The sequence below is a fragment of the Taudactylus pleione genome, unplaced genomic scaffold (genome assembly GCF_031769625.1).
Source record: "Taudactylus pleione unplaced genomic scaffold, aTauple2 ptg000046l, whole genome shotgun sequence".
NCBI classification, from domain to species: Eukaryota; Metazoa; Chordata; class Amphibia; order Anura; family Myobatrachidae; genus Taudactylus; species Taudactylus pleione.
In genome coordinates, this window is record NW_028284448.1 from 2,656,608 (window position 1) to 2,682,567 (window position 25,960).

The following is a 25,960-nucleotide window of genomic DNA, read 5'->3' on the forward strand; positions in this document are numbered from 1 at the left end:
GTGAAATGCATGCTCAATCGGATTCAGGGCCTGATTCAGAGCCGGACGCTATTTGCGCTCGCTCGTCCAGAAAAAGGGGCTGGCTATTTAAATTAACCGTTCTCTCTTTGCGGTCTGTTCACGCCTCTATGTCTGAACGAGCGAATGAAACATGCAAACGTAATTTTGAAAAAAACGCCCCCTGGCCGCTAGCATCATACGTCATGTCCGCTATTTATTAGATTAATCGAGTACATCGGACGGCGTATGAACTGCTCGCTATTCTTGTGGTGGGTTTTTCCTACCACAATCATGCGAGCAGTTCTAACTATAAAACAACTAAGTGACGTGGGCAATGACGCTGCTTTGTTAATTATGCACACCCTTAAAATGCCCGTTTTGACCTTTTGGCACGCCTGCGTTCGGATCTCCACTCCCCGTTTTCAAGCACCTTCCCCTGTTACCACCCACAAACGCCTCAATTTGTCACTCAAAATAGCAGTCATTCGCTATTTAGCGAGCACACGATTTTCGTCCGCACTGACTGGTTCGCGCATGCGTATTAAAATCCATACGCATGCGCAGTTGTGCGAACATCGGTCAGAACGAACGAGCGGCTCTGAATCAGGCCCTCAGGTCAGGGGATTGACTTGGTCATTGCATAACATTCCACTTTTTAGCCTTAAAAAACTCTTTGGTTGCTTTTGCAGTATGCTTCGGGTCATTGTCCATCTGCACTGTGAAGCGCCGTCCACTAAGTTGTGAAGCATTTGACTGATTATGAGCATATAATATTGCCCGAAACACTTCAGAATTCATTCTGCTGCTTTTGTCAGCAGTCACATCATCAATAAATACAAGGGAACCAGTTCCATTGGCAGCCATACAAGCCCATGCCATTACACTACCACCACCATGCTTCACTGATGAGGTGGTATGTTTTGGATCATGAGCAGTTCCTTTCCTCCTCCATACTCTTCTCTTCCCATCACTATGGTACAAGTTGATCTTTGTCTCATCTGTCCATAGGATGTTGTTCCAGAACTGTAATGGCTTTTTTAGATGATCTTCCTGTTTTTGAGGCTCACCAATGGTTTACATCTTGTGGTGAACCCTCTATATTCACTCTTGTGAAGTCTTCTCTTGATTGTTGACTTTGACACATATACACCTACCTCCTGGAGAGTGTTCTTGATTTGGCCAACTGTTGTGAAGCGGTTTTTCTTCACCAGGGAAATAATTCTTCTGTCATCCACCACAGTTGTTTTCCGTGGTCTTTTGGTGTTGCTGAGCTCTCCGATGCGTTCTTTCTTTTTAAGAATGTTCCAAACAGTTAATTTGGCCACACCTAATGTTTTTGCTATCTCTACGTTGGGTTTGTTTTGATTTTCCAGCCTAATGATGGCTTGCTTCACTGATAGTGACAGCTCTTTGAATCTCATATTGAGAGTCGACAGCAACTGATTCCAAATGGAAATGTCACACCTATAATCAACTCCAGACCTTTTACCTGCTTAATTGATAATGAAATAACGAGGGAATAGCCCACACCTGTCCATGAAATAGCTTTTGAGTTGATAGTCCCATTACTTTTGGCCCCTTAAAAAGTGTGAGGCACATATAGAAACCGTTGTAATTCCTACACCGTTCACCTGATTTGGATGTAATTACCCTCAAATTAAATCTGAAAGTCTGCAGTTAAAGCACATCTTGTTTGTTTCATTTCAAAGTCATTGTGGTGGTGAATAGAGGCCAAAATATGAAAATTCTGTCAATGTCCCAATATTTATGCACCCGACTGTATGTAGGTGTATATATATTTTAATAAAAAATAAATAAGAAGTTTCTTTCAAGAACAGAAACAGTACTGAGCTAGACTGCCAATTCAATTTCAATGAGTATTTGAAACAGTAATTAAGAAAACGTGACATAAAATGGCAAAGCTTTAATAGCAAACTTGAAATAAGTATCCTTGTGTCTTACCTGCATGCAAAATACAATGGAGTAGCTCCAGAAACATTAGGCCTGTTTATATCTGCACCGCTATCCAATAAGCACAATACAGTCTATAATAAAAATATATGAAAATTGGAATATTTTAGTGTTTATATAATTCATGCACACATAAAACGATCATTAAGCCTAAAAAAATAAATACGGTCTCAAATAAAAAAAAAAAAAAAAGTACACTATAAGACTAGAACTAATTGTGGAATATAAAACCACAAAAAATATTAGCACATTGCCATAACACAACTTATTCCCAAACTATGTTTGATGTTCAAACATCACTTTTACACAATACAACACAATAAAACATGATCTCAAATATACAAAATGTTTGTAACATTTGTTTTTTTGGAAAATGGTTTGCCATAACACAAAACCCTGCGTCTGTCCCCATCTATTTAAAGTCAACAGGACACAGAGAGACTGGCCATGTGAAGAAAAAAGCAAGCTGAAATAGATATTTGTGATCAACAGAAGAGAGTACAAAGAAAAAAAATCAATATACAGAATAAAACGACAGTGCTTCAAATGTGCGGCTGTAGCAATAACATACTACAAATAAATAATGGGGACTAATAAGTGGGAGATAAAACTCAAATCTACATAAAATAAAAAATAAAAAAATCACAACAACAATATATCAAAAAACAATAAAACACATAATAAAGTGTGCAATATGTACATCAATATGTACCCCAGCAGCCTTAGCAAGCTCAGTTAAAGGTTAATAAAGCCCGTAAAAACAAGCCGGAAAGAAGGAGAGGAGAGGAGAACAGACCGCCGCCAAGGCACTAGAGGCGGAACCAGAACAGACTCCATACTGAGTGCAGTGAGGGCGTCCAGTGTCCACCATGGAATCAGAGAGATGGATTTTACAGGTAGCGATTCAAAATCCTGTGGAGGACGCCTGCATTACGCTGAGGACAACCTAAAGCAGTTCTCAAGGGAGGGGGGCTCAATGGTTAAGTTCCCTGGGTAAGGTAACCAACCTACCTAACGTGTTGGAAACATACTTTAATACCTCAGAAAACAAACCCTGACAATAGGCAGCAGAGATGACCACCAAACATATGTATCGCCCACTTTACCGAAGGCCACCCACACAAACTCCAGTCCAGTGTATAAGTACAGAGATGTACAGTCCCCATTTGGCGGCTGCCAACGCTAAGCTTCACCTCCCAGCCTTCTTGCCGCGGATCCAAATTTCAGTTAGCTGCTGCTATGCAGATGGCATAAATAGTTTTTTCATTGAAAAAGCAAGAAAGTGAAACACAAGCCAAGAGTGTATATTTTATTTTTCAAACCACCAACAACAAATACCGTATGGTTATTGCTTCTGTGTTATTTTACCTTTCAAAACTGAAAACATTTGTATTCTATCGGGTATATTTACTAAAGTGAGTTTTGAGAAGTGGAGATGTTGCCCATAGCACCAATCAGATTCTAGCTATTTCTCGTGCTAGTTAAATGGTAAGTAGAATCTGATTGGTTGCTATGGGCAACATCTCCACTTCCAAAAAACTCTCACTTTAGTAAATATAGCCCTATGTGTAGGTTATCAGAATGAAATCTGCACTTTTTTATATGTTTGAATGAAACACAATATTGTGTGGAAATAATAAGGTAGCCCGACATGTCATACCATATTGAAAAATAGACAACCTACCTCACCAAATGATACAAACCCCTTAGTGTGCAGGTGCCAGTATGGAGGAAACAATACAGGTTAAGTACTCTCATCCATCTCTACTAGTATTTCTCCAGTGCAGGTTGATATGGACTGGTGATCACCAAATAACAACCAAGGGGCCACATAATTTGAAAGAGGGGACTCTACTTTGTCATGTGAGAATGTACCAGAGTGCATCCTGAAACTCGAATGGGATAGTTAATCCACCATCTCTGAACTTCATAAGAATTTCTGCAGTGCAACAGTGTAATCTGGTGATCACACATGAACACCAGAAAATAACTTCCCAGTGGTTATTTGAAAGAGGGGACTTTCCGCTTTCAAACGAGGATAGCCCCCCAAGTAGGACAATGCTAGAATGTGGGAGACTTCACTTTTTGTACTTTCCGCCAATATACAGTACAGTGTACTTCTGTTTTATAAAGGAATACATTTTTACCAGAAATATTTCACCTCAGTGCAAGAAGCTACTGAAATTATAATAAATATATGCTATTATGTGACACTGTGTGTGCTAAAATGTGAAGCAATGTGATTTCACTGGATTTCAATCAAGTAGCCATCACTGATCACTCATAGGAGCAGCGCTTTTCCAAGTCAGTAACACAACAACTGAGTGAACTGCACTCCGACATCGAGGCCCTAGATGTAGAATGGTTTCACTGCCATCACCCCACTTTCGCCAGCACCTAAAACCACTCGTACATCTTGAGCAATATGTTGCTGCTGCAGCACATCTTTGCTCATTGCTCTAACCATTAACAGTGGGTCAGGAGTGCTGGGCTGAGCACGTTGTGCTGGCCTATGACGTCAAGGCTCAGTGCTACACTCCCAGAATAACAGAGGAGCAGGAGGCGCCACCCCAGACAAGGTAAAAGCAGTACCTGCATAAAGCACAAATCTGGAACAATTTTTGTAAAATACATATATACAGTGGTGGTAAAAATTGCAGACACTTTTTGAAATTTTAATGTTTTTCAACTTCGAATGCTTATAAAAACTGTTACACTTCATGCACTGCAATGATTCATATATCAGATGAAAGGAAATTTAACACCATAAACAGAGGTCAGATATTTGCATTACAAGGGAAGTTATGCAGTGAAAACAACACTTAGGACAGTAACATCATAAGTACACAGGTATTTTCACCCTATCAGTATTTCGTTGGGTATCCTTTATTTTTCAAGACGGCAGCACAGCGACGTGGCATTGAGCCAACCAATGTTTGGAGCTCTTCCTTCTTTATTATGTGGCGCCATGAGACAATTATAGCCTCAATTAATTGTGTTTTATTGGATGGAAGCCTCAGATGTACCAGTTTTTTTCAAAAGGAACCACAAATGTTCTATGAGGTTCAGGTCTGGGCTGTTTCCTGGCCATCCCAGCACCTGTATGTCATTTTCCGTGAACCACTGTTTGCATATCCGTGCAGTGTGACAGGGAGCTGAATTGTGCTGGAAAAAACAACATTATCTGGAAAAAGATCCCTGATAGAAGGTAGAAGTTTTGGTTGTAGGATGGTATCAATGTACTTTCTGCTGTTCAGTGTGCCATCTATGACATAACAGCGGCCTTCAGCATCTGCTGTCATACATGCCCAGATCATAACACTTGTAGGATTTCTTTGTTGTCGTTTGAATGCAATCTGGATGTACCTCTTCCCCGATGCGACGTCTCACATATTTTCTCCTATCACTACCAAATATCGATATCTTAGTTTCGTCACTCCATATCACTTGTTTCTACTGACCTTCTGTCCATGCAATGTGTTCTTTTACCTGCTGTAAGCGTTTCTGCTGCTGCTTTTTATTCAACAATGGCTTTTTTCGGGGAATCCTACCTTTTAGGCCAACCTCCGTTAGTCTTCTCCGTACCGTTCTTGCACTGACAAAAACACCAGTTGCACTCAGTTCACTGCTAATGGCCGCAGATGACATCCATCTGTCCCCGACGCAAATTCGTTTTATTCTCCTATCATCAAAAACTGTTGTATTTATTTGTTACACCGTCAATAGCACTAAACAATACACACAAACATCCAACTGTAATTGCACTTCAATAACCATCTTTATTCTGCAAAATGAAGCAGCCAAACTGACCTTTCCCATCTTTGAACATGACCTTGCACCTGCTCATAAACGACATCTGATTGGTCCTCAGAACGATGATTCCGATTGGCTGGTAGTAGCTGTTACTACAATCTGCTTCTTGAATCTCACGCACCTGTGCTTCTTGGTCTGACTGAAACTAGCATAACTTCTATTGTAATGCAAATATTTGACCTCTGTTTATAGTGTTGAATTCAGTATTAAATTTCCTTTAATTTGATATATGAATCATTGCAGTGCGTGAAGTGAACAGTGTTCGCAAAGTACGCGCTATAGCGAGTTTTTACGCGTTTTAGGAAGTCTTTAAAAGTCTGTGTGTGCTGCCTGTGTGCATTGCAAAAAAAACCCCAATCACCGCCGGCGGCTTCTTCTCATCCAATTGCTGCCGGAGGTTTCTCCTGACTACAACTCCCAGAATTCCCCTGGAGCTTGCACCTCCTCCTCCCTCTGTCCACCCTCTGCTGCTGCGCTGCCCGCTCCTCGCTTATGCAGAGAGTGTCAGCCACACTCTGCTCCCGCCTCAGCTGCAGCCACTCAGCCTCCGTGTTGGACCCGGGCTGGGGAAATGACGGCACCACCGGCTTGGAGGTGTCGGCCTCGGGGTGTAGAAACACACCTGGAAGCTGGTGCCACTGCTGCTGGAAGATGACCGCTATGCCCCAGCCTCCCTGGGGGAATCTCTGCAAGAGAAGAACGCCCTGGAGCAGATGAAGTTCCTGTCTGACCCTCAGGTGCACACGGTGCTGGTGGAGAGGAGCACCCTGAAAGGTAAGGGCATCTGTCCCTGGCCAGCTGTGTGCTCCCTGGTGTTGTTGGCTGGCTGTGTGCTCCCTGGCTGTCCCTGGTATTATTGGCTGGCTGCGTGCTCCCTGGCTGTCCCTGGTATTAATGGCTGGCTGTGTGCTACCTGGCTGTCCCTGGTATTATTGGCCGACTGTGTGCGCCCTGGCTGTCCCTGGTATTATTGGCTGGCTGTGTGCTCCCTGGCTGTCCCCTGGTGTTACCGACCATCTGTGGCCTGTCCCTGGTGTTGCTGGCCGGCTGTGTGACCCTTAACTTGTGTTTATTGGCCATCTATGTGGACCTATACCTGGTGTCAATTGCCAGCTGTAATGCCCCAGTCATTGGTGTCACTGGCTGGCTGTGTGGCCCGTGTGTGTGTGTGTGTGTGTGTGTGTTCCTTCACTAGCCCTGACTGTGTAGCGGTGTGTATTTCCCATTTACCCTGACTGTTAACTGTGTGCAACCCCCCCACCTTAACCCCCTCCCTACCCTAAGTACTGCCTCCCCTAACCCCTTCCTTGCCCCAGCTGTTATCTACCATTGCCCCATTCCTACACCCAGCACTACCTGCTCCTAGCTCCCAGCACTGTCACAACTACTGTCTGCACTTGCCCCTCCCTACCCCCAGCTCTGCCTGCCCCTACTCCCCTCTAACCCCAGCTCTAGCCAAACTTCTCCCTACCTTTACCCCCAGCTCTACCCCAACTGCTAACTACCGCCTGCCCTCAACCCCCATAATATGCGATGGGACCCAAAACCAGTGGAGTAGAACCCAAACTTTTTAAAGTTGGGGTCCCAGTGGGATTTATTACAATATTAGCTCTTGGTCAAACACAACCTTCTGGTTACTCTTCAAATCACCATTTGTTTATGTTTTGAATATTATTCATAAAATAACAGCCTTATGACAGCCCATAATTCTTATACCGGAATATTTTATTCTTGGTATATCGACAGAGGTAAAAATATATAAAACAATTTACAATACAAATCAATACATAAATAGCATAAAACAACTTTAGTAAACCTGCCCCAGAACAGAAGGATAGAGGTTATCCACCACCTACACCTTTACGGGTGTAAGCTCTTAGGTGGACCTCTCATGTGGTAGGTGCAGGTTTTTCAAAGCGATGACCCTACGCGTTTTATCTGCATACGGGACTTCATAAGGGGTAAATACAAAAATGGAACTGGTCTGAATAAACACTCGATGATATGGAACTGGTTAGAACACTCAGTGCTATAAGCTTATTTTCGATCCGTTGATAGGGAGAAATTCCTAGAAAGGCTCTTAGAAGCCAAGTAGTTGTTATAACGATTTTACTGGAACAATTAGATGGATGTTTCTCAACCGATAAATGTAACCAGATTCCTTAATAGCAATTTAAATATGAAGACGTATCATATACTCCCAATGTGTAAAAACAATGAGACCCAGTGCCAAGCAAGTTTTAAAACTCTATTTAGTCCAATGAAGTTTATGTCTCCCTCTGTTAGCAGTCTGCTAACAGAGGTAGACATACACTTCATTGGACTGAATAAAAATATTGTCAAACTTAAATAGTTTAAAAGAAATGCACATGCAGACTTACGGTCTTGTGACCATTTTGGCAGGCGACATGCAATGCTGTCTGGCCCATTGCATCTTCTACATCCACATTGCTGACATGTTGGACAAGGTCATGAAGAAGCTCTGTCCGACCATTCACAGCTAGCCAGTGAATCTAAGCAGGACACAAGAAACTATTCATCATTAACTACAATAAAGTGCAAATCACTCTAAACCGAGACCATGACACAAAGAACATTATATCCAAAATGTACATAATGGGACTGATGCAGACTTGACTGGCAGGAATTGCTTCAGTATTGAGTACACATAACAAAATGTATATATTAACCAGCATGCCGAGTCGTATGCACCTCTGTGGCCGATCCGTCCCCCCTGCTCTATATGCTAGGTTTCATACCCGTAGTCATTATCAGTGCGCACTTACACCAGTCCTGTCCCTGGTGCAAAAGAGCTGTCTGAAGACAGGTGTAAAAACCTGTATGCACAGCTCTGTATAGTGCACAATTCCATCAACATACCCTCAGTGAGCTTTGAAGGGCTGTAAGAGGACGTACTCACGTAGACATTTACAAGTGGAGATGTGTACAACTTGTTCCTGGGCATATGCAAACTAAAAAGGCTCAAGATGCGCTCCGCAAATGGACTTGAATTCAACTCTGCATCAGCCCCAGTAAGAGAAGAAAACAAATGGAAATTACATACATACATGCACAGTTACAACTAGAAATTCACTGACTTGCCTTGTGTACTTACTGGGAGTTTTCCACCTGTACACAACCCTCAGCAATAATTAGTAAATCTATTACTTTACTTTTTCTGTGGGATCTGGGACAAGTGAAGTTGCTACCTGGCATTGATTACAGAGCACCTATAACAAATAATTATGCCCTGTGATACATATATACACAAAAAGCACAGAAGGCGGTTTGAAAGAAGGTTAAGGTTGCAAGAAGGCATAGTTAATACACTATTTGATTAAAGTCATCTGAAGATGGAAAAGACAATTGAGAATAGTTGTTAAATTTTATTACATCTTATTTACATGTGATATATTACATGGGATAGAAAATGAAGTAAACATTATCATTTTGAAATTAGGTAACAGACTCTTTTACCATGAATATCAGTGGGTAATAGGTAAGGAGAGAACAGACCATAAAATGTAAAATAAAAAAAGAGAATTTTGAGGATACTAGTATTTTTCATAAACTTCAAAAATTTAATTATTAGAGAGGTCTTACACTCAACTATAGCTACTGTATAATCTTAACCTTTAACGTTTTTTTTTGTTTTTTTTAAATAAAAACAAAAAAAAAAAAAGGAGATTATGTGCTTACCTGTTAAAATAATTTTCTTTGATTCCATAGGGGACACAGGCTCTACGCTGGGTATAGATTGGTGGGTTGGAGTCTGGGCACCACATAGTTAAACTTGTCCAACACAGCCCAGACTCCCCCCTCCCCTAATACCCCGCCTCCAGTCACAGGCACTTCAGTTAACAAGCCTAATGCAAGGAACGAGAAGGAGGAGAAGGAAGACCGGCATTCACTCAGGTCCAAACACACAGGAATTGTAAACATGAGAACCGGAAACAGAGCAAAGCCCCGCAAGCCAGGTGCGTCAGAGTGGGAGCCCTGTGTCCCTTATGGAATCAAAGAAAAGGATTTAACAGGCAAGCACATAAATCTCCCTTTCTTCTTCTTCCATAGGGGGGACAGGCTCTCTGCTGAGATGTCCCAAAGCTAATCCCCTAAGGGAGGGGAAATTCCTGGGCTGCGCTGAGAACTCTTCGCCCAAAAGTCACATCAGGGGAGGCGAAGGTGTCAAAGGAATAGAAACGTAATGGCAGAGGACCAGTGGCCGCTTTACACAGCCGCTCCGCAGAAGCACCACATCATACAGCCCATTCAGTTCCCGGGTTGAATGAGCAGTCACCACGGATGGTGCAGGAAGAACAGCCGCAGCATAATCGTAGCGAATAGTCAAACGGATCCATCTGGCCAACAACTGCTTAGTAACTGGCCAGCCCAGTTTGTGAAAGTCATACAGGACAAAGAGCATCTGTCTTATACAAACCCTTTGTCCTGTCCCCATAAATCCGGAGAGCCCGCACAACATCCAAAGAGGCCTTCTCCAGTGAAGAATCCGGAACCTGGAAAAAAGGAACTACAATCTCCTGGAAACAACTTTAGGAAGGTAGCCTAGTCGCATACAAAGGACAGCTCTGTCCTGGTAAAAGATTACAAACGGAAAACGACAGGACAATGCACTCAATTCCGACACCGCCGCGCAGAAGCTATGGCAAGAAGGAAGACAGTCATCCAGGTAAGCCAACGAATGTCCACTGTGTCTAAAGGCTCAAAAGGAGAAGATTGAAGGGCCCTAAGATTCAAGGACAAATTCCAAGGCGCTACTGGCAGTACAAATGGAGGCTGCAAGTGGAGGACACCCTGGAAATAAAAGTCCAAACATCTGGTAATAGCGCAATATGTCTTTGAAAGAGAACAGAAAGGGATGAAACCTTCACTTTCAGTGAAGCAAGGCAGAGGCCCAAATCCAGCCCCACCTGCAAAAAGGAGAGAACTTAAGAGAGTTGGAATGACCTGGAGTTAAGTTTCCTAGCCAAACACAATGTCAAAGTAAGTCCTCCAAACCCGATGGTAAATTCTAGCTGAAGAGGGCTTACGGGCATTGCGGATAGTTAATGATTGACCTGGAGAATCCCTTAGGTCTTAAGGTGGATGTCTCAAGAGCCACCCTGTCAAAGCGAGACGGGCCAGATCTAGATGAAAGCACGGGCCCTGAGACAGAAGATATGGCCGCAGTGGAGACGCAGAGGAGCGTCTGAGAGGCCCTGAAGATCCACCCTTCGCGGCCAATCAGGAGCCACTAGGATTAACTTGCCACCCTCCAGCATCAATATGCGGAGGATCCGCGAAATCAGAGATTGGAGGGAATATGTACAAGAGCGGGAAGGTCCACTAATTCTCCAAAGCGTCCATTAGGAAGGCCCCCCGGATCGAATACTGGACTGCAAGGTTCTGTCTGCCAAGAGGAACACCCGCTGAGTCCAGCAAGGCCCCCAAATGCACTATTTGCTGAGAGGGAGTCAGAGAGGATTTCTTCCAATTGATGACCCATCCGTGAGCGTGGAGAAGATCTACAGTGACTCGGACGTGCTCCCTGAGAACCTAGAGAATGGGCCAGGATAAGCAAGTCTATACGGAAATATTTGGATTCCCCTGCTCCGAAGATGAGCCGCCATAACCTTTGTGTCATGTGTAACCAGTCCCAGCATGACTTTAAACTTTAAAATTGGGCAGATTAACACCTCCATTTACCCAAATTTGGTAAAGCTTCAACAAGCCAATCCGAGGGCGGTTAGATTTCCACATAAATTCTCAGAAAGTTTTGTATAAAAATGTTTCATCTGCCACTGTCAACAAAATGGGCAACATTTGCAATGGGTATAAGAGTTTAGGAAATGAAATCATCTTTAATAGATGTATCCTGCCAAGATAAGAAACCAATAGATGTCCCCATCTAGATAATTCTCCCACCACCTCTCTAATCAGGTGTCTCATATTGAGGTCATAAAGATCAGCAATATGACGTGGTAATTCAACCCCCAAATATTTAACTCAAGTGGGTTTTATTGTGGGGCCCAGGTAAAGTGCCTCCGACTTGTCTGGATAAATTTAGAATCCAGATAAATTGACAGACCATGCCAAGATATCTAAAATTAAAAAAAATAAATAATTAACACAACACTGAAGGTGTGTCAATTTACATAATTATTAAAAGGCGTTTGTCCAAATAGCCGAAGTCTTTAATTACCATGGATATAAATTATATTATCCGTGACTGATATAAAAGAGGTGCAATTTAAAAGTTCATGGAAAATAAACTAATTGAAAAGAAAAGTAGATCTTCAAAAGTTTTCTTTTTACATCTTAATACACACAAATTAATTTTGAAAAAGATTTTAAAAAAATAATTAAAAAACATACAGGTCTTTATTTTGATAGCTGATAGTTATTAGTTGGAAAAAAAGGAGGTTAAACCATGATATTCATCCCAATATGTTATTAAGTGCTTGATCTGAAAAACATACCAAATGTGTGTACATTATACAGGGGTATGAAAAAGCTATGGGGTATATATATTGCAGGAGTTTGAGGATCAATCATTACTCTGTGCTACATTCACAATTTTACTAATGTGCAAAAGGCTCCCACAAATTGAATAGTAGTCAAACACAATGTGGTCTAGGCATGATAAGGGGGAGGTTACAAAAGAATTAAAACTTTTTGAAACATTTAACAGCTAAATATTTTTTCCTCTAATTGAATTAAAGTTCATAACTTTTCTTTAAATATTTTGGGAAGACCCAATAGTGAGCAGAGACAACCCTGCACATTATCACTGTTAGATCCAGCGTTTTTTGGATCCAAAAGGTAGCATTAATATAGTTCACATTCAGCACCATGAGTTGAATGAAAGTGTCTAATTTCCAGATTTAGGCAAGATTTGCACCTCTGAGTAAATTTACTAACCAACTCTTTTTTAGTAAAACATAAAAAGGTAAATTAAAAGTTAGAGTTTTCAGAAATTACCAGTATTAAACTTAGAAATCTTGTCGTAAGTTAAACCCCACGTGATTTGTGTAGTTTTTAACTGCACCTCTACATTTCACCAAACTGTAGACAAAAGAAATACTCACTGCAGTCAGACCTTCATTATTGCAAATGTTGACATCTGCATTATATTCTAGCAGCTTGCTCATGCATTTCTTCTGCCTGTGAATTAAAAATAGTATGTTACAAATAGTGTGTTCCAAAAAGGATTCAATTTTGGAATAAATACACATATTTAACATTCAAATTTCTTTTTCAGTTTACTGAATACACTACAGTCACACAGTTTACAGTTTCAAAAATGTAATTTAAATCTAATTGTGAATAAACTAATTTAAATTTAGGAAAAAGTCTTTAATACTGAAGTATTTCTGCAATGTACACACCAATGTGTGTATCTCAAGAACAAAAAAAAAACAACACTTAAGATCCCTACAATTTGCAGTACCACTAACTGGGCCCTAATGCTTAACATTTAATGTATTATTTATTCCTAGGTTTTAAAATAAAAATAAAAAAAATTATATATATATTTGAAAAAAAAAAAAAAATACCCATTTCGAGCTGCCAAGTGAAGAGGCGTGCATCCAGAAATATCCTGATAATTTGGATTGGCTCCTCTCTTTAATAGCAAAACAAGGCACTCCACAGAGCCACAGCTGCAGAGAAAAGGAGAATACAATTCACATGTGGTGAGCAATATATAATAAAGTATGTGTACTGAATATATAGAACATTCATAAACAAAAACATCTAATATCGAAATGTAAATACAGTAAATAGACCTAACAACCTAATACAAAGCATATGTGATGTTGTGCTTATAAGCAAAAGGGAGAAAGGTGAAAATAAGACAAAATCTGTGCGCTAAGTGACATATTAGTTGAAACTGAAGTAAAACCATTTTGCACAACTGAGTGAAATAAAATGACTAATTGATATGGATAGCCTCTCTTGAATTTTCATACAACAGTACAACTTTTCAGACTGACATTTCTCATCTTCTCTACCAAAAAAAGCAGATGCTAAAATATGAGATATGGTAAGAACTTACCCTTGTTATCTCTATTTCTACGAAGTCCATAGGGTTCCACAGGACACCTTGGGGTATAGGTGTGACGTCAGTCATCGGGCACCAAAGAGTTAAGCTTTCAGCCTCCCAGGATGCACTAGGTCCCCCTCCTATACCCCGCCCCCGAGCCAAGGCATCTCAGTTAGTTACCAAGCCATAGGCCGGAGGAGGAGAAGGAAGAGAGAGAACAAAGATCTGGACACATACAAGAATCACATTCTCACCAGAGGGAGACGGAAAACCGGTAACCAGAGCAAAGCCCATCTGCAGCACAGGTGCGACAGGGCGGGAGTCCTGTGGAACCCTATGGACTTCGTAGAAATAGAGATAACAAGGGTAAGTTCTTACCATATCTCATATTTTCTACTTCAGGGTCCATAGGGTATCCACAGGATACCTTGGGGATGTCCCAAAGCAGTATCCTTTAAGGGTGGGGACGCTCCTGTGCAGAAAGGAGAATCCGCCGCCCGAAGGAAGCATCCCTGAGAGGCGAAGGTGTCAAACCTGTAATACCTCACGAAGGTATGGACAGAGGACCACGTAGCAGCCTTGCAGATCTGGACTGCAGAGGCACCACGTCGAGCTGCCCACGAAGGACCAACAGACCTAGTGGAATGAGCCTTCACAGAAGGAGGAACCGGCAGGCCTTCATGAAGATAAGCTTCAGAAATAGCCATACGGATCCAGGCTGCCAAAGTTTGCTTTGAAGCAGGCCAACCCTTTTTACGGAAGCCATAGAGGACAAACAAAGCGTCCGACTTCCTAAACGTAGAAGTGCGGTCAACATAAGTCCTTAAGGCCCGCACAACATCCAAAGAGGCCTCACCCACAGAAAGACCCGGTGAGTTAAAGGCCGGAACAACGATATCCTCGTTAACATGAAACTGGGAAACAACTTTGGGAAGAAACTCGGGCCGAGTGCGGAGCACTGCCCTGTTCCCATGAAAAACCAAGAAAGGGGGTCTACAAGAAAGAGCCCCTAACTCAGAAACACGTCTGGCCGAAGCAATAGCCAGAAGGAAAACAGTCTTAGCTGTTAGCCATTTAAGATCCACTGAGCCCAGTGGTTCAAACGGCGGTCCTTGGAGAGCCCTCAGGACCACAGCCAAATCCCAAGGCACCACAGGTGGAACAAAGGGCGGCTGAATGCGGACAACACCTTGCATAAAGGTGCGCACATCCGGGATTGTAGCAATCCTACGGTGAAACCAGACAGACAGGGCCGAAACCTGTACCTTCAAAGAAGCAAGGCGAAGCCCATGATCTAGTCCCGCTTGTAGGAAGGCGAGAATCCGAGACAGACGAAACTCCCGCGGTGCATAACCTCTCGGTCGACACCACTGGAAGAACGTATGCCACACGCGATGGTATATCCTCGCGGAAGACGGTTTCCGAGCTCGCAACATGGTACGCACCACAGAGCTGGAAAACCCCCGGGACCTCAGCATGGCCGTCTCAACAGCCACGCCGTCAAAGACAGCCGAGTCAGGTCCGGGTGAAGACAAGGACCCTGAGACAGAAGGTCCGGTCGTAGCGGCAACCGCAGTGGACAGTCCACGGACAGACCCTGAAGGTCTGAGAACCAGTGCCGTCTGGCCCACGCGGGAGCTATCAACAGGAGCGTCCCTCCTTCCTGTTTGAATTTCCGGATTACCCGTGGAAGAAGGGAGACCGGAGGGAACAGGTATGCGAACCGGAACGTCCACCGGACGGACAGAGCATCCACCAGAGACGCCCCTTCGTCTCTTGTGCGAGACCCGTACACCGGCAACTTGTTGTTGAGCCGGGACGCCATGAGGTCAATCTCTGGAAGACCCCACCTGTCCACCAGCAGTTGAAAAACGTCCGGGTGCAGGGACCATTCCCCCGGATGAACGTCCTGGCGACTTAGAAAGTCCGCCTCCCAATTTAGCACTCCCGGGATGAAGACCGCTGATATGGCCGGAAGATTGCGCTCCGCCCAAACCAGGATCCGAGAGACCTCTACGAGAGCCGCCCTACTGCGGGTTCCTCCTTGCCTGTTTATGTAGGCCACGGTGGTAGCGATGTCCAACTGGACCTGTACCGGGTGACCCTGGAGAAACCGATGTGCCTGCTGGAGAGCATTGAAGACCGCAAAGGATTTCCAAGATATTTATGGGAAGCTCCGCTTCTGTCGGCGTCCACCTGCCCTGGAACCACTCCCCAGCCCCGAAGACTGGCGTCCGTTGTCAACAGGACCCAATTTGGAACCCAGAACGGACGTCCCTTGTTGAGGTGGGTCGTCTGTAACCACCAAGCAAGGGACAGGCGAACCTCCGGGGTGAGCACAATCGTCTGGGACTTCAGAGACTGAGACAGCCCGTTCCACTTGGACAGGATCAGGTGCTGCAGAGGTCTGGAGTGAAACTGGGCGTATTCCACCATGTCGAACACCGACACCATGGAGCCCAGTAACCTCATCGCCGAGTGTAGGGACACCCGGCGGCTGTGCAGACAACTGCGCACCCTTGACTGTAAAGCAGAGATCTTGTCCTCCGTCACGAAGATCCTTTGCTGTCCCGAGTCCAATATGGCTCCAAGATGCAGAATCCTCCGAGACGGGATTAGAGTGGACTTCTGCCAGTTGATTAGCCAGCCGTGCCGTTGCAGCAGTGCAATGGTCAGGTCCAAGTGGCGTAACAGGAGCTCTGGAGATCCTGCCACCAATAACAGGTCGTCCAAGTACGGCAACATGCGGACTCCCTGCAGCCGCAGAGAAGCCGCCATGACCGCCATCACCTTGGTGAAAACCCGTGGTGCTGTCGCCAGGCCAAAAGGTAACGCCCGAAACTGGAAGTGGTCGCTGCGGATTGCAAACTTGAGGAACTGTTGATGGCGCAAAAGAATAGGGACATGCAGGTAAGCGTCCTGTATGTCCAATGACACCATGTAGTCCCCAGGTTCCAGCGCCAGAATGATGGACCGTAGGGTCTCCATCCGAAACTTCGGTACCCGCAAAGACCTGTTGAGTGCTTTGAGGTTGAGAATCGGACGATACGACCCATTGGGGTTCTGTACCAAAAAAGATTTGAACAGAAACCCTGGCCCCTCTGGGAGAATGGAACAGGCACTATAACTCCAGCCTGGAGCATAGTGTGCAATACCTTCCGCAGCTCCGTAGCCTTGTTCCGGTCTGACGGTAGACCCGTGGTGAAGAATCGAGCCGGGGGTCTGTGCCGGAAGGAGAGGGCGTACCCGTGGGAGACCACCTCCAGAACCCAAGTGTCTGACGTAGTGGTCGACCAACACTGGGCGAACTGCAGCAGGCAGCCTCCCACCCTGGGATCCCCCAAAGGGAGGCCCTGACCGTCAGGCCGCAGGCTTGTCATCTGGCTTGGGGGCCGGACGTCTGGTACTCCATGCCTGCTTCCGGGGCTTGACCGATTTCTTAGGGCCAGCCTGTCGAGGAAACGACTGGTTTGGGCCTGCCCTGGGCCCTAGATGACCGAAAGGACGATGGTCCAGAACCAGAAGGAGCAGTGGCCGACGGGAGACAAGCCGATTTGGCTGCCGCCAGTGTGGCCACAATCTTATCCAGATCCGGACCGAAGAGAACTTCTCCGGTAAACGGCAACGCCTCCAGACCCTTTTTGGAATCTGCGTCAGCCTTCCAGGATCGCAGCCACAAGGTGCGACGAGCAGCTGCCGCTGCTGAAGAAATCCTGGACACCAGAGTACTAATGTCTAGGGCCGCCTCGTTGATGTAGGTGGCCGAATCACGGAGATTGCCAATCAACTCCGCCTGTTCGGCCGGACAGTCGGAATCAAAAGAAGCCTCTAATGAATCCGCCCAGCGCTCCATCGCTCTGGCAACCCAGCAAATGGCCATAGCCGGCCGTGCTGCCCCCCCCGCAAGGGAATAAGCGGACTTCAGGCAGATCTCCACCTTGCGATCCGTAGCATCCTTAAGGGAGGACATGGATGGCATCGGCAATGTGGCACTACGGACAAGACGGGTCACGTGAGAATCCACCTGTGGAGGGGATTCCCACTTTGCAAAATAATTATTCGCGAACGGATAAACCACCGCCAGGCGTCTCTGCGGCTGGTATCTTTTGCCAGGCTGTTTCCACGCCTCCTCTAAATGGTCCACCAACTGACCCGAAAGAGGAAAGACTGTGGCATCGCCCTTCACATCTTTGAAAAAGGCATACTTAGATTTAGCCGCTGGGGGAACTTCGTCCTCAATCACCAAGGCTGTGCGGACCGCCCGAATAAGTCCAGGAATATATACTTTGGACTTAGCATCAGCGTCCTTAGCATGGAGAGGTTCCCGATCGTCATAAGGAGCCGACAGACGCCACCGGCCGTTTATGCGGCCGCATCACAGACTCCCCTTGCAACACATCCGACAAGTGCTGTACAGAACTCGTCAGGGAGTTAACCCACGCTGGCTCCTGAGAAACCGGGAGCGGGGAAATAGGGAGACTGTGGGGTACCACCAATTGTCGTGGGAAACCCTGCATGGGTGACGACACCACTGACTGCTGGGACAAACCCATCGGAGTAAACGCGGGCTGCGGAGCTAACTGGCCCACTAAGGCTGTAAGCGCTTGAGCGAAACAAGCCCAGGGCGGCTCCTTTACCGGTGCAGTAACCGTAAGAGGCCGCGCCATAGACAAACACTGCCGGCAGAGGCCCTCCGCGCTACCCTCCCCTTCCGCTAACGGTACTTTACACGTAGTACACTGTAGTCGGAGGGGAAAATCACTTTCAGACATGATGGCACCAGGTATGTGACCCCTCTCACCAATTATATATTTAAGAGGCGAGAGACCACCCTGCAGCACCGCACCGCAAGGGCTTAGCAGAAAAAACAGGGACAGTATAAAGCTGACAGTTTAGAAAAAAAGTTACAGGCAGCAGCGCTAGCACAGTCACATACAATGCAGAGAAATAACAAATTCCTGCACTAACAGCGCTGATCACTCAACTACACAGACACAGGGCCTGGTAGGACACAGCGCTGAATACACAGACCTGACCACAGCGGAGGAGAGGTATGCGGGGGGACCCAGACCACGATGCTTCCAATGCAGGCTTCCAGCAGCGTTCACCATGCTTCAGAAAAGATGGCCGCCGAGGAGCAGAGAGAAGGCTGGCCTGGGGGAGGAGCGCTGACACAGGGCCAGTCAGCACAGTGCAGAGAGGGCTGTGTGCAGCGGGGGAGGCGCCGGCTGTGAGACAGGGAAGGCGCACTCCCCTGGCATGCATTTAACCCCTGGGACGCCGCAGCGCTACCGCTCTGCTGTGGTCCGCTGTCCCAGGGGGTAGTGGAAGCGCAGGTTGGTCGCCTGGCTCCACGCTGCAGCCAGTCCCCAGGGAGCCCCCTGCCTGGGGACTTAGGACCATGTGATCAGCGGGGACCCCCCGCGGGACCCCGCTGCTTACCTCTGTCCCCCTTGAATCTGGCCATGGTCCGGAACATCTGGGGTCACCGCTAGCTGTGACCCCAGATGTCCACCAGCATCCCCGGATCAGTACCGGCGTTCTGGTACCGGCGGGGTGTAGGGAAGACAGCATGGACGTCAGGACTGACTGTCCATGCTGTTCATCCAGATGTGCAGCCACAGCTGCATGAAGAAAAAGCTTCAGGGGCTCTTCTAAGCCCCCCTCTAGCAGGTGCCTCCGACTCCGGCCGGGCACCAAACGAAACTGAGATGCCTTGGCTCGGGGGCGGGGTATAGGAGGGGGACCTAGTGCATCCTGGGAGGCTGAAAGCTTAACTCTTTGGTGCCCGATGACTGACGTTACACCTATACCCCAAGGTATCCTGTGGATACCCTATGGACCCTGAAGTAGAAAAGATCATTCCACATAATCCCATCAAGCATAGAGATGTGGTTAGAACAGGGCTTGACAAATCCGGGGCTCCATGGAGACCAAGATTTTAGTCCTGGCCACTAAATTTTCTAAATAAACACTACAAACAAAGCTAACTGTAAGAAAAAAAAAAAAAACGCTCCTCCGAAGGTGCTTGCAGGAGTAGACTGGGCATGCATGTCACTGGAGTGTGTACCCGCCACAGTCAGTGTGGCTCTGCCTCCTCCCTCCTGCAAGTGTGTGTGGTGAAGGAGAAGCTGTCCCAGCCTCTCAGCAGCGTCAACAGCGTGTAAGGGGGGGACGGACAGACTGACTAACGGGCCAAGCCACCACGCTGTCACCGCTCGTCAACAGCTACGGAGCCTGCCCAGCCTGACGGAGTTGCTGCAGGACCACTTGATAGAGGTCTTCTGTGAGAGGCCTCAGGACCGGAAGGACGTGGCTGGCTGCAGGGTGGTGCTGGGGCTGCCACAACTCCTCGGACTGACACCTTCGGGATCAATTTTACAGGGAGCCCATGATTCCAACGGAGGGGGGGTTTTGGAGGACGACTCCGGCTTTGAAAGTGGCTGATAACCCTCCCAGCTCCCAAAGCGTGAGGTAGATAAGCCTGCTATCCTGTCCTTGGGTTTCTACGATGCCTGCTGGTACTTGAAGATCCCCTACAAATTTTCTCAGCCTGTTGCATTGACTTAATCTTAGATAGCAATACACAGGGGCTATCAGTACAGGGTTTTGAATAAGTGCCACCCATCAGTAACTGCCGCCCCCCCCCCCCATCCCGCCGATAACTGCCTTTCCACTTGTATATGTGCTAGACACCAGTAACTGCCCCTCGCGGACAAAGGTCTGGCTCCTAAACTTTTAAGATGGCTCCCGGATTTTACAAAGATTTGTCAAGCCCTGGGTTAGAACATGTTTACTGAACAAATAGCACTGTTATACTTGTAATATTTTAGTGGACATCATTAACTGAACACCTCAGTGTGACGACTATCAGGATCAATGAACCCCAAAGACACCAAGCTCTCTCCATACATGCAGTCATTATGGCATCACCACACTTCACAGACAGCTAAACAATTAACAATTGTTCAGCTTGTTTCCAATTACGTGTTACAAGATAATAAGAACATGGTCGTATAGTAAACACTGACCAGGTTGACATGTTTATAATGTTGACATTAACCATTTTGCTATTCAGCATAGTGAACCTGAATATTACATTACAACAGAACTGTAACGGTCCCGCACCGATGTATGTATGATTAGTTATTGATTGATCCAGAGAATAAGTACTGTACTGGTTTCTAATGACCTAAGTATTCCATCTGTCTATTTTCGTTTTGATAATTAATTATGGAGGTGCTCCCTATTAATCTTGCAAAAGTACAATCGATTACACAACAAAAGAAAAAAGGACAAGCTTTTGTCTGGTGCACTTTTTTATGTAATTCATTAAAATATATTGTCCAAATAGGCGAAATATTGAATAAAATCAGAAATAGAGGAAAAGATGTGTTCAGATATATAGAAAGATGATTTAAAATTCTTTCTGCTGTCTATCATATCAAGTAATTTCAAGCATATACTTCCGAGTTGAGTTCCTTGGTATAGAGTTATATTCCTATAATTTATTTTCAACTCATGCAACAAATGAGCTATATCTATGACTGTGTTGTTATACCATTATCAAAGAGTATTTGGACTCCCCTCAAAAGCAAACGATACTGTAACTAATATTTGTATCTCTATGGTTATTCTGTAGTAATCATATATCACCATTTGCAACAGTGTTGAAAGATTGCAGTACAGTGAACAGCGCTTTTTTTTTCTATAACAAGCAAATGGGATACGGCAACTCTTTTATTGTGTGGAATTAACCACTTAATTCTGTGTGCCAAGTATATGGTGGTTCCGATTACTTGTGTTTATATTCCAGTGACAGGTTTGTTGCTATAAAGATTAATACCTGCATCTCTTATTAATCATACGGCTCTGTCACTGCTTCTCAATGTAGCAATCGGAATAGGTCCCCGCTTCTAATATCCCCTTAGTGAACTGAACATTACATGATCGTAATGTTGACGTAGTCTTTTTTTATGCTAGTCAATCTATCCCTAATAGTAACCCTAATATAACTGTCGACATTTTGACAACAGCGCCATTTCATAGGTCAACGGTTTCCAGGTGTTGTCATTTTTTATGTTGACATCATTAACCTTATGGTGTCGACTTGACAGTCGACTCCCTGAATACAACTTGTGAAGCATGCTGCATTTTCACGCATGCTGGGAGCGGTAAAAGTCACAAAACTTTCAAAATGACATCTAAAAGTATAATCTGTGTTTCCCATTCATATATTGTAGTGTGCACTTAGCATACGCACAGGTGTACATCAGGGAAGGGATTTGTAGTGCCCTTTACATAAAGACGCAGATGAAAAACCACCAAAAGACTCAGCTGTGGCCTCATCTGCATCCACCTCTGAATCAGGCTTCAAGTTTCAATAATGTTCAAGTCTGGGGACTGAAGGCAAGTCCAAAACCTTAAGCTTTTGATTTTCATTCCTGAAAATCAGAGGGATTTTCATGAATGTTTTGGATTGTTGTCTTGAAAAAATAACAAACCATCCTTTTATCAATGTGAATTTGTTAACTGGGATGAGACAAGAGATTCTAGGATTTCTTGATGTTTAGTTTTCTTGACGCATTTTTCCTTCCATCCAGAAGGGGGGGGGGGGGTGATATAATAATAGGATTTTGGTGTTTACTGGTAAATCCATTTCTCCAATTCCACAGTGGTCACTGGAGCTCAAGACACTGGGGTATAGACTGTGGCACTTTAAATACATTTAGAAGTGTGACTGGCTCCTCCCCCTCTATGCCCCATCAGCCCCAGTTTAGAAACTGAGGACAAGAGGAGACTGAGGACAATAGGAAGACGAGGAGAAGGAGAAGCCCACAGAACGGCAGAAGACTGACTGAAGGAGAACAGAGGAAACCCGCTGCAGGGAACACATGTAGTCACACAGCCATGTAATGCAGACAACCGCAAAAGAACTAAAATAGAATGAGCCATACATGAGGGCAGGTAACCAGCGCTGGGTGGGTGTCCAGTGTCTCCTGTGGAATCGGAGAAATGGATTTACCGGTAAGTTCCAAAATCTTATTTTCTCCTTCATCCACTAGGGGACACTGGAGCTAAAGACACTGGGGACGTCCCAAAGCTAAGTGGGAAGCGCTGAGAAACTTGTCGACCAAGCGGTCAAACCAAAAAGGACAAATTGAAAAGCCAGAGTAGAGGCCCAAGCGCTGTAGAGCAAAGGAGACAATCAGAACTCCTTGCAGGACGGCCGTAGAAATTCCCATAATACAGCGTAAAATGAAAGGAACAGGAGAACGGTGACCCTAGTCCCGTAATTTCAGCGGAACACAGACCAACCCCGGTTGATGGTAGCAGAGAGCACCAACAAGAATCCGTAGAAGGGAAGCAACACAAGATAAAAAAAAAAAAAAAAAAAAACTAAAACTAGATAGTAAACCAGGAAGCTACAACAGCCACTGACAGTAGAATCCCAGCAATACCAGGCATATAATAGAGATATATATATATATATATATATATATATATACATACACACACCTGAAACTCTCTGCGAGTCTAGGGGAAGACCAGCGGCCACCTCGTCTGGGAAAAAAGAAACAAACATTCACCCTACGCCAACAGCCGAAAAGAAAACACGTATCAAAAGACCCCAAATGACAGATGACAGCCAACTGGATGGAAGTGTGTAGTCAGAACCAGCTTACTGGCCCGATACCAAGTAGGAAAACAACCGGGATACTCTAGAAGATAAGAATCGCGGATGCACAACCACACCGGGGGTGTAAAAACCCTGAGGATCTCTTCAGAGGAAGAGCTATCCAACAGTCAACGGACACAGGCCATGTGTAAGAACTACCAAAATAGGGAGCCCCCTATTCAGAGAAGCTAAAAACTAGGAAGAGGATTATGAAGGTGCCCTGAAGAAGGTGAAGAGTCCAGGACTGGAAGCCACGGACTAACTAATACACCCACTTGGATCTCTGGCGAGATGGGGATAAACGGCTCCTGTCCTAAAAGAAACCAAGGGAGACTAAGGAAACTAGGATATATAGAAGCAGACAAACCCCATCGGAGTAGTGAAAGTATCAACAGATACCGAACAGTAAAAACACAGCGAGGCCTGCTGTGTGGGAATCGGTATGAAATACCGCCGTTCGATTCCCGGCAGCGCCTGGCCGACCACAGCAGAGTTCCCGGCAGCAGAAGATCGACAGCGCTGGAAATCCCGATCGTCGATAGGTAAGTATGTTCTAACCTAACCCCCTAACCCTCCTTAAGAGTGCCTAACGCTAACCTCCCCCCCAAGTGCCTAACCCTAATCATCCCTCTAAGTGCCTAACCCTAACCCGCCCCCCTTCTCCGCTGTCTAAACTTAAGTCCCCCGGGGGGGTGCCTAACCCTAAGTCCCCCCCCGGGGGTGCCTAACCCTAACCCTCCCTCTCCCTAGCCTAACCCTCCCGGGGGGGGTGCCTAACCCTAAGTCCACCCGGGTGCCATAAACCTAACCCCCCCCCCCTGGCTGTCCGCTCGCAGTGCCCAGCATCCTTTTGATCGGGATGTCAGGCACCGGTCTCCCGCCCGGCATTTGACCCTCACCGGGATATGACTGTCGGTAAGCCGGCTGCCGGTATTAAGGCAGCCGGCTTCCCGATTGTATACCGCTGTGTGACAGTCCAGAATATAGCAGAACCCAAACAGATTCTAGTATAATAGCATTGCTAACCGCAAGTCCAGCGTAAGAAGGGAATCAGGAGTAGACTCCAGAAAAGCGATATCCCTTGTAAAGGTGCACTGCAAGCAACCTTCGCACTCTAAAGAGAGAACTACCGTTCTTTCACCTGGCCAAAAGAAGAAGTATATTACCAGTCCTGCCAGAAGTAAGGTCCCCCTTAATGTGAGGAATAGCGCTCCTAGACTAAGCGTGACAAAATTGGGATACAACTTTTTAGAGGACAAACAGTGACTCCAAAAAGTGTGTGTCGAATCCTCTGCCAGAAATGCGCACACCTAACCATGACATCACTTCTGGTAAGTTGTAGGAAGATACGAAAACCACCCGCGGAGGCCAACCACGTATCTCTCCGGAAAGGAGGAATAAAGAAGAGTTGAACTATGGACCCACAGGCTCACAAAACTCTAAGGTGTAGAGCAAACTGACAAGAAACTTATATTAATAAATAAAATCTTCCTCCATTCCCAAAGCTGAATCAGGCCCTCTGTTCGGTCTGTGACAAGACAACTCTATGGAGTTCCCTGGGAAGAGAATTAACACAGTGTTAATGAAAAGCCCTTCGAAGTTGAGCATAAAACGAATAAATAAAAATGTTATATTATATATAAATTTGTATATACTGTATATAATTGGTTATTATCACAATCACGGCAGTACTGCGATTATTAACACAGAGACCCCACAGACAGGGTTGGAAATCGAACCTGTGTTTTCATGCATTGCAGTCAGACAGCTTACCGAGTGAGTCACCTGCTACAATGAGAAGTCTCTCTCTTCGTAACGAGGAGTTAGCGCTAGCGGAGTAAGTTACTGTCAGACTCCCGCCCCAGGTATATCGTACTTAGAGCTAATTACTGCAATATTAATAATATGTCCCTCGCTAGAGGTGTATTTTTTAGAAACAGGAAGTGAACTCATGACCTCAGGGCTGGGCTTCAGATATTAACTGACCTAAAAGATGTGAGGTAGAGTACCCATCCTCAGAACAGCCTGCTACAGCCCAGGACCCATGAACACACACATATTCTTATAGGCCACACAATATTAATTTATTTCCTTGTAATGTAAAAAGGGCGCTTACTGAAGCAGAGCGTTTGTAACACATGGGTCTAGGAATCGAAATTGTGAATATCACAATATAAGGCTGTAGAAGCTAAGCTCTAGCTCATAGACTGAACACTGGGCTAATTTAACAATGCTTCCAAATTAGTGAAAGTTTTACTGAAGCAAGCACATATTACAATATATAAACATATGCATACCTCCCATGGTTAGCACTGAAAGCTACCTATATGCCCTTCAATTTAATTATATATGCTGCCGAAGTGTGAATATAATGCACACATGCATGGGAGGAATACTTCTTTAAGGGAGCTATCTAGTGTAGCATTAAATAGCATGGATGATAAATACCACGCAGC

At 45.3% G+C, this 25,960-nt stretch overlaps 1 protein-coding gene across 2 annotated transcripts in view; it reads right to left on the reverse strand.

Annotated features, from left to right (window-relative positions):
- The window catches only part of HACE1 (HECT domain and ankyrin repeat containing E3 ubiquitin protein ligase 1), a 118,183-nt gene that overhangs the window by 69,697 nt on the left and 22,526 nt on the right, over positions 1-25,960 (reverse strand). For both annotated transcript variants that reach the window (XM_088460435.1, XM_088460434.1), the window contains exons 4-7: positions 13,338-13,442; positions 12,870-12,945; positions 8,166-8,297; positions 1,963-2,045 (exon numbers count right to left, since the gene is read on the reverse strand). In XM_088460435.1, the coding sequence (XP_088316561.1) occupies positions 1,963-2,045; positions 8,166-8,297; positions 12,870-12,945; positions 13,338-13,442 (396 nt within the window). The remainder of the gene's footprint in view (positions 1-1,962; positions 2,046-8,165; positions 8,298-12,869; positions 12,946-13,337; positions 13,443-25,960) is intronic.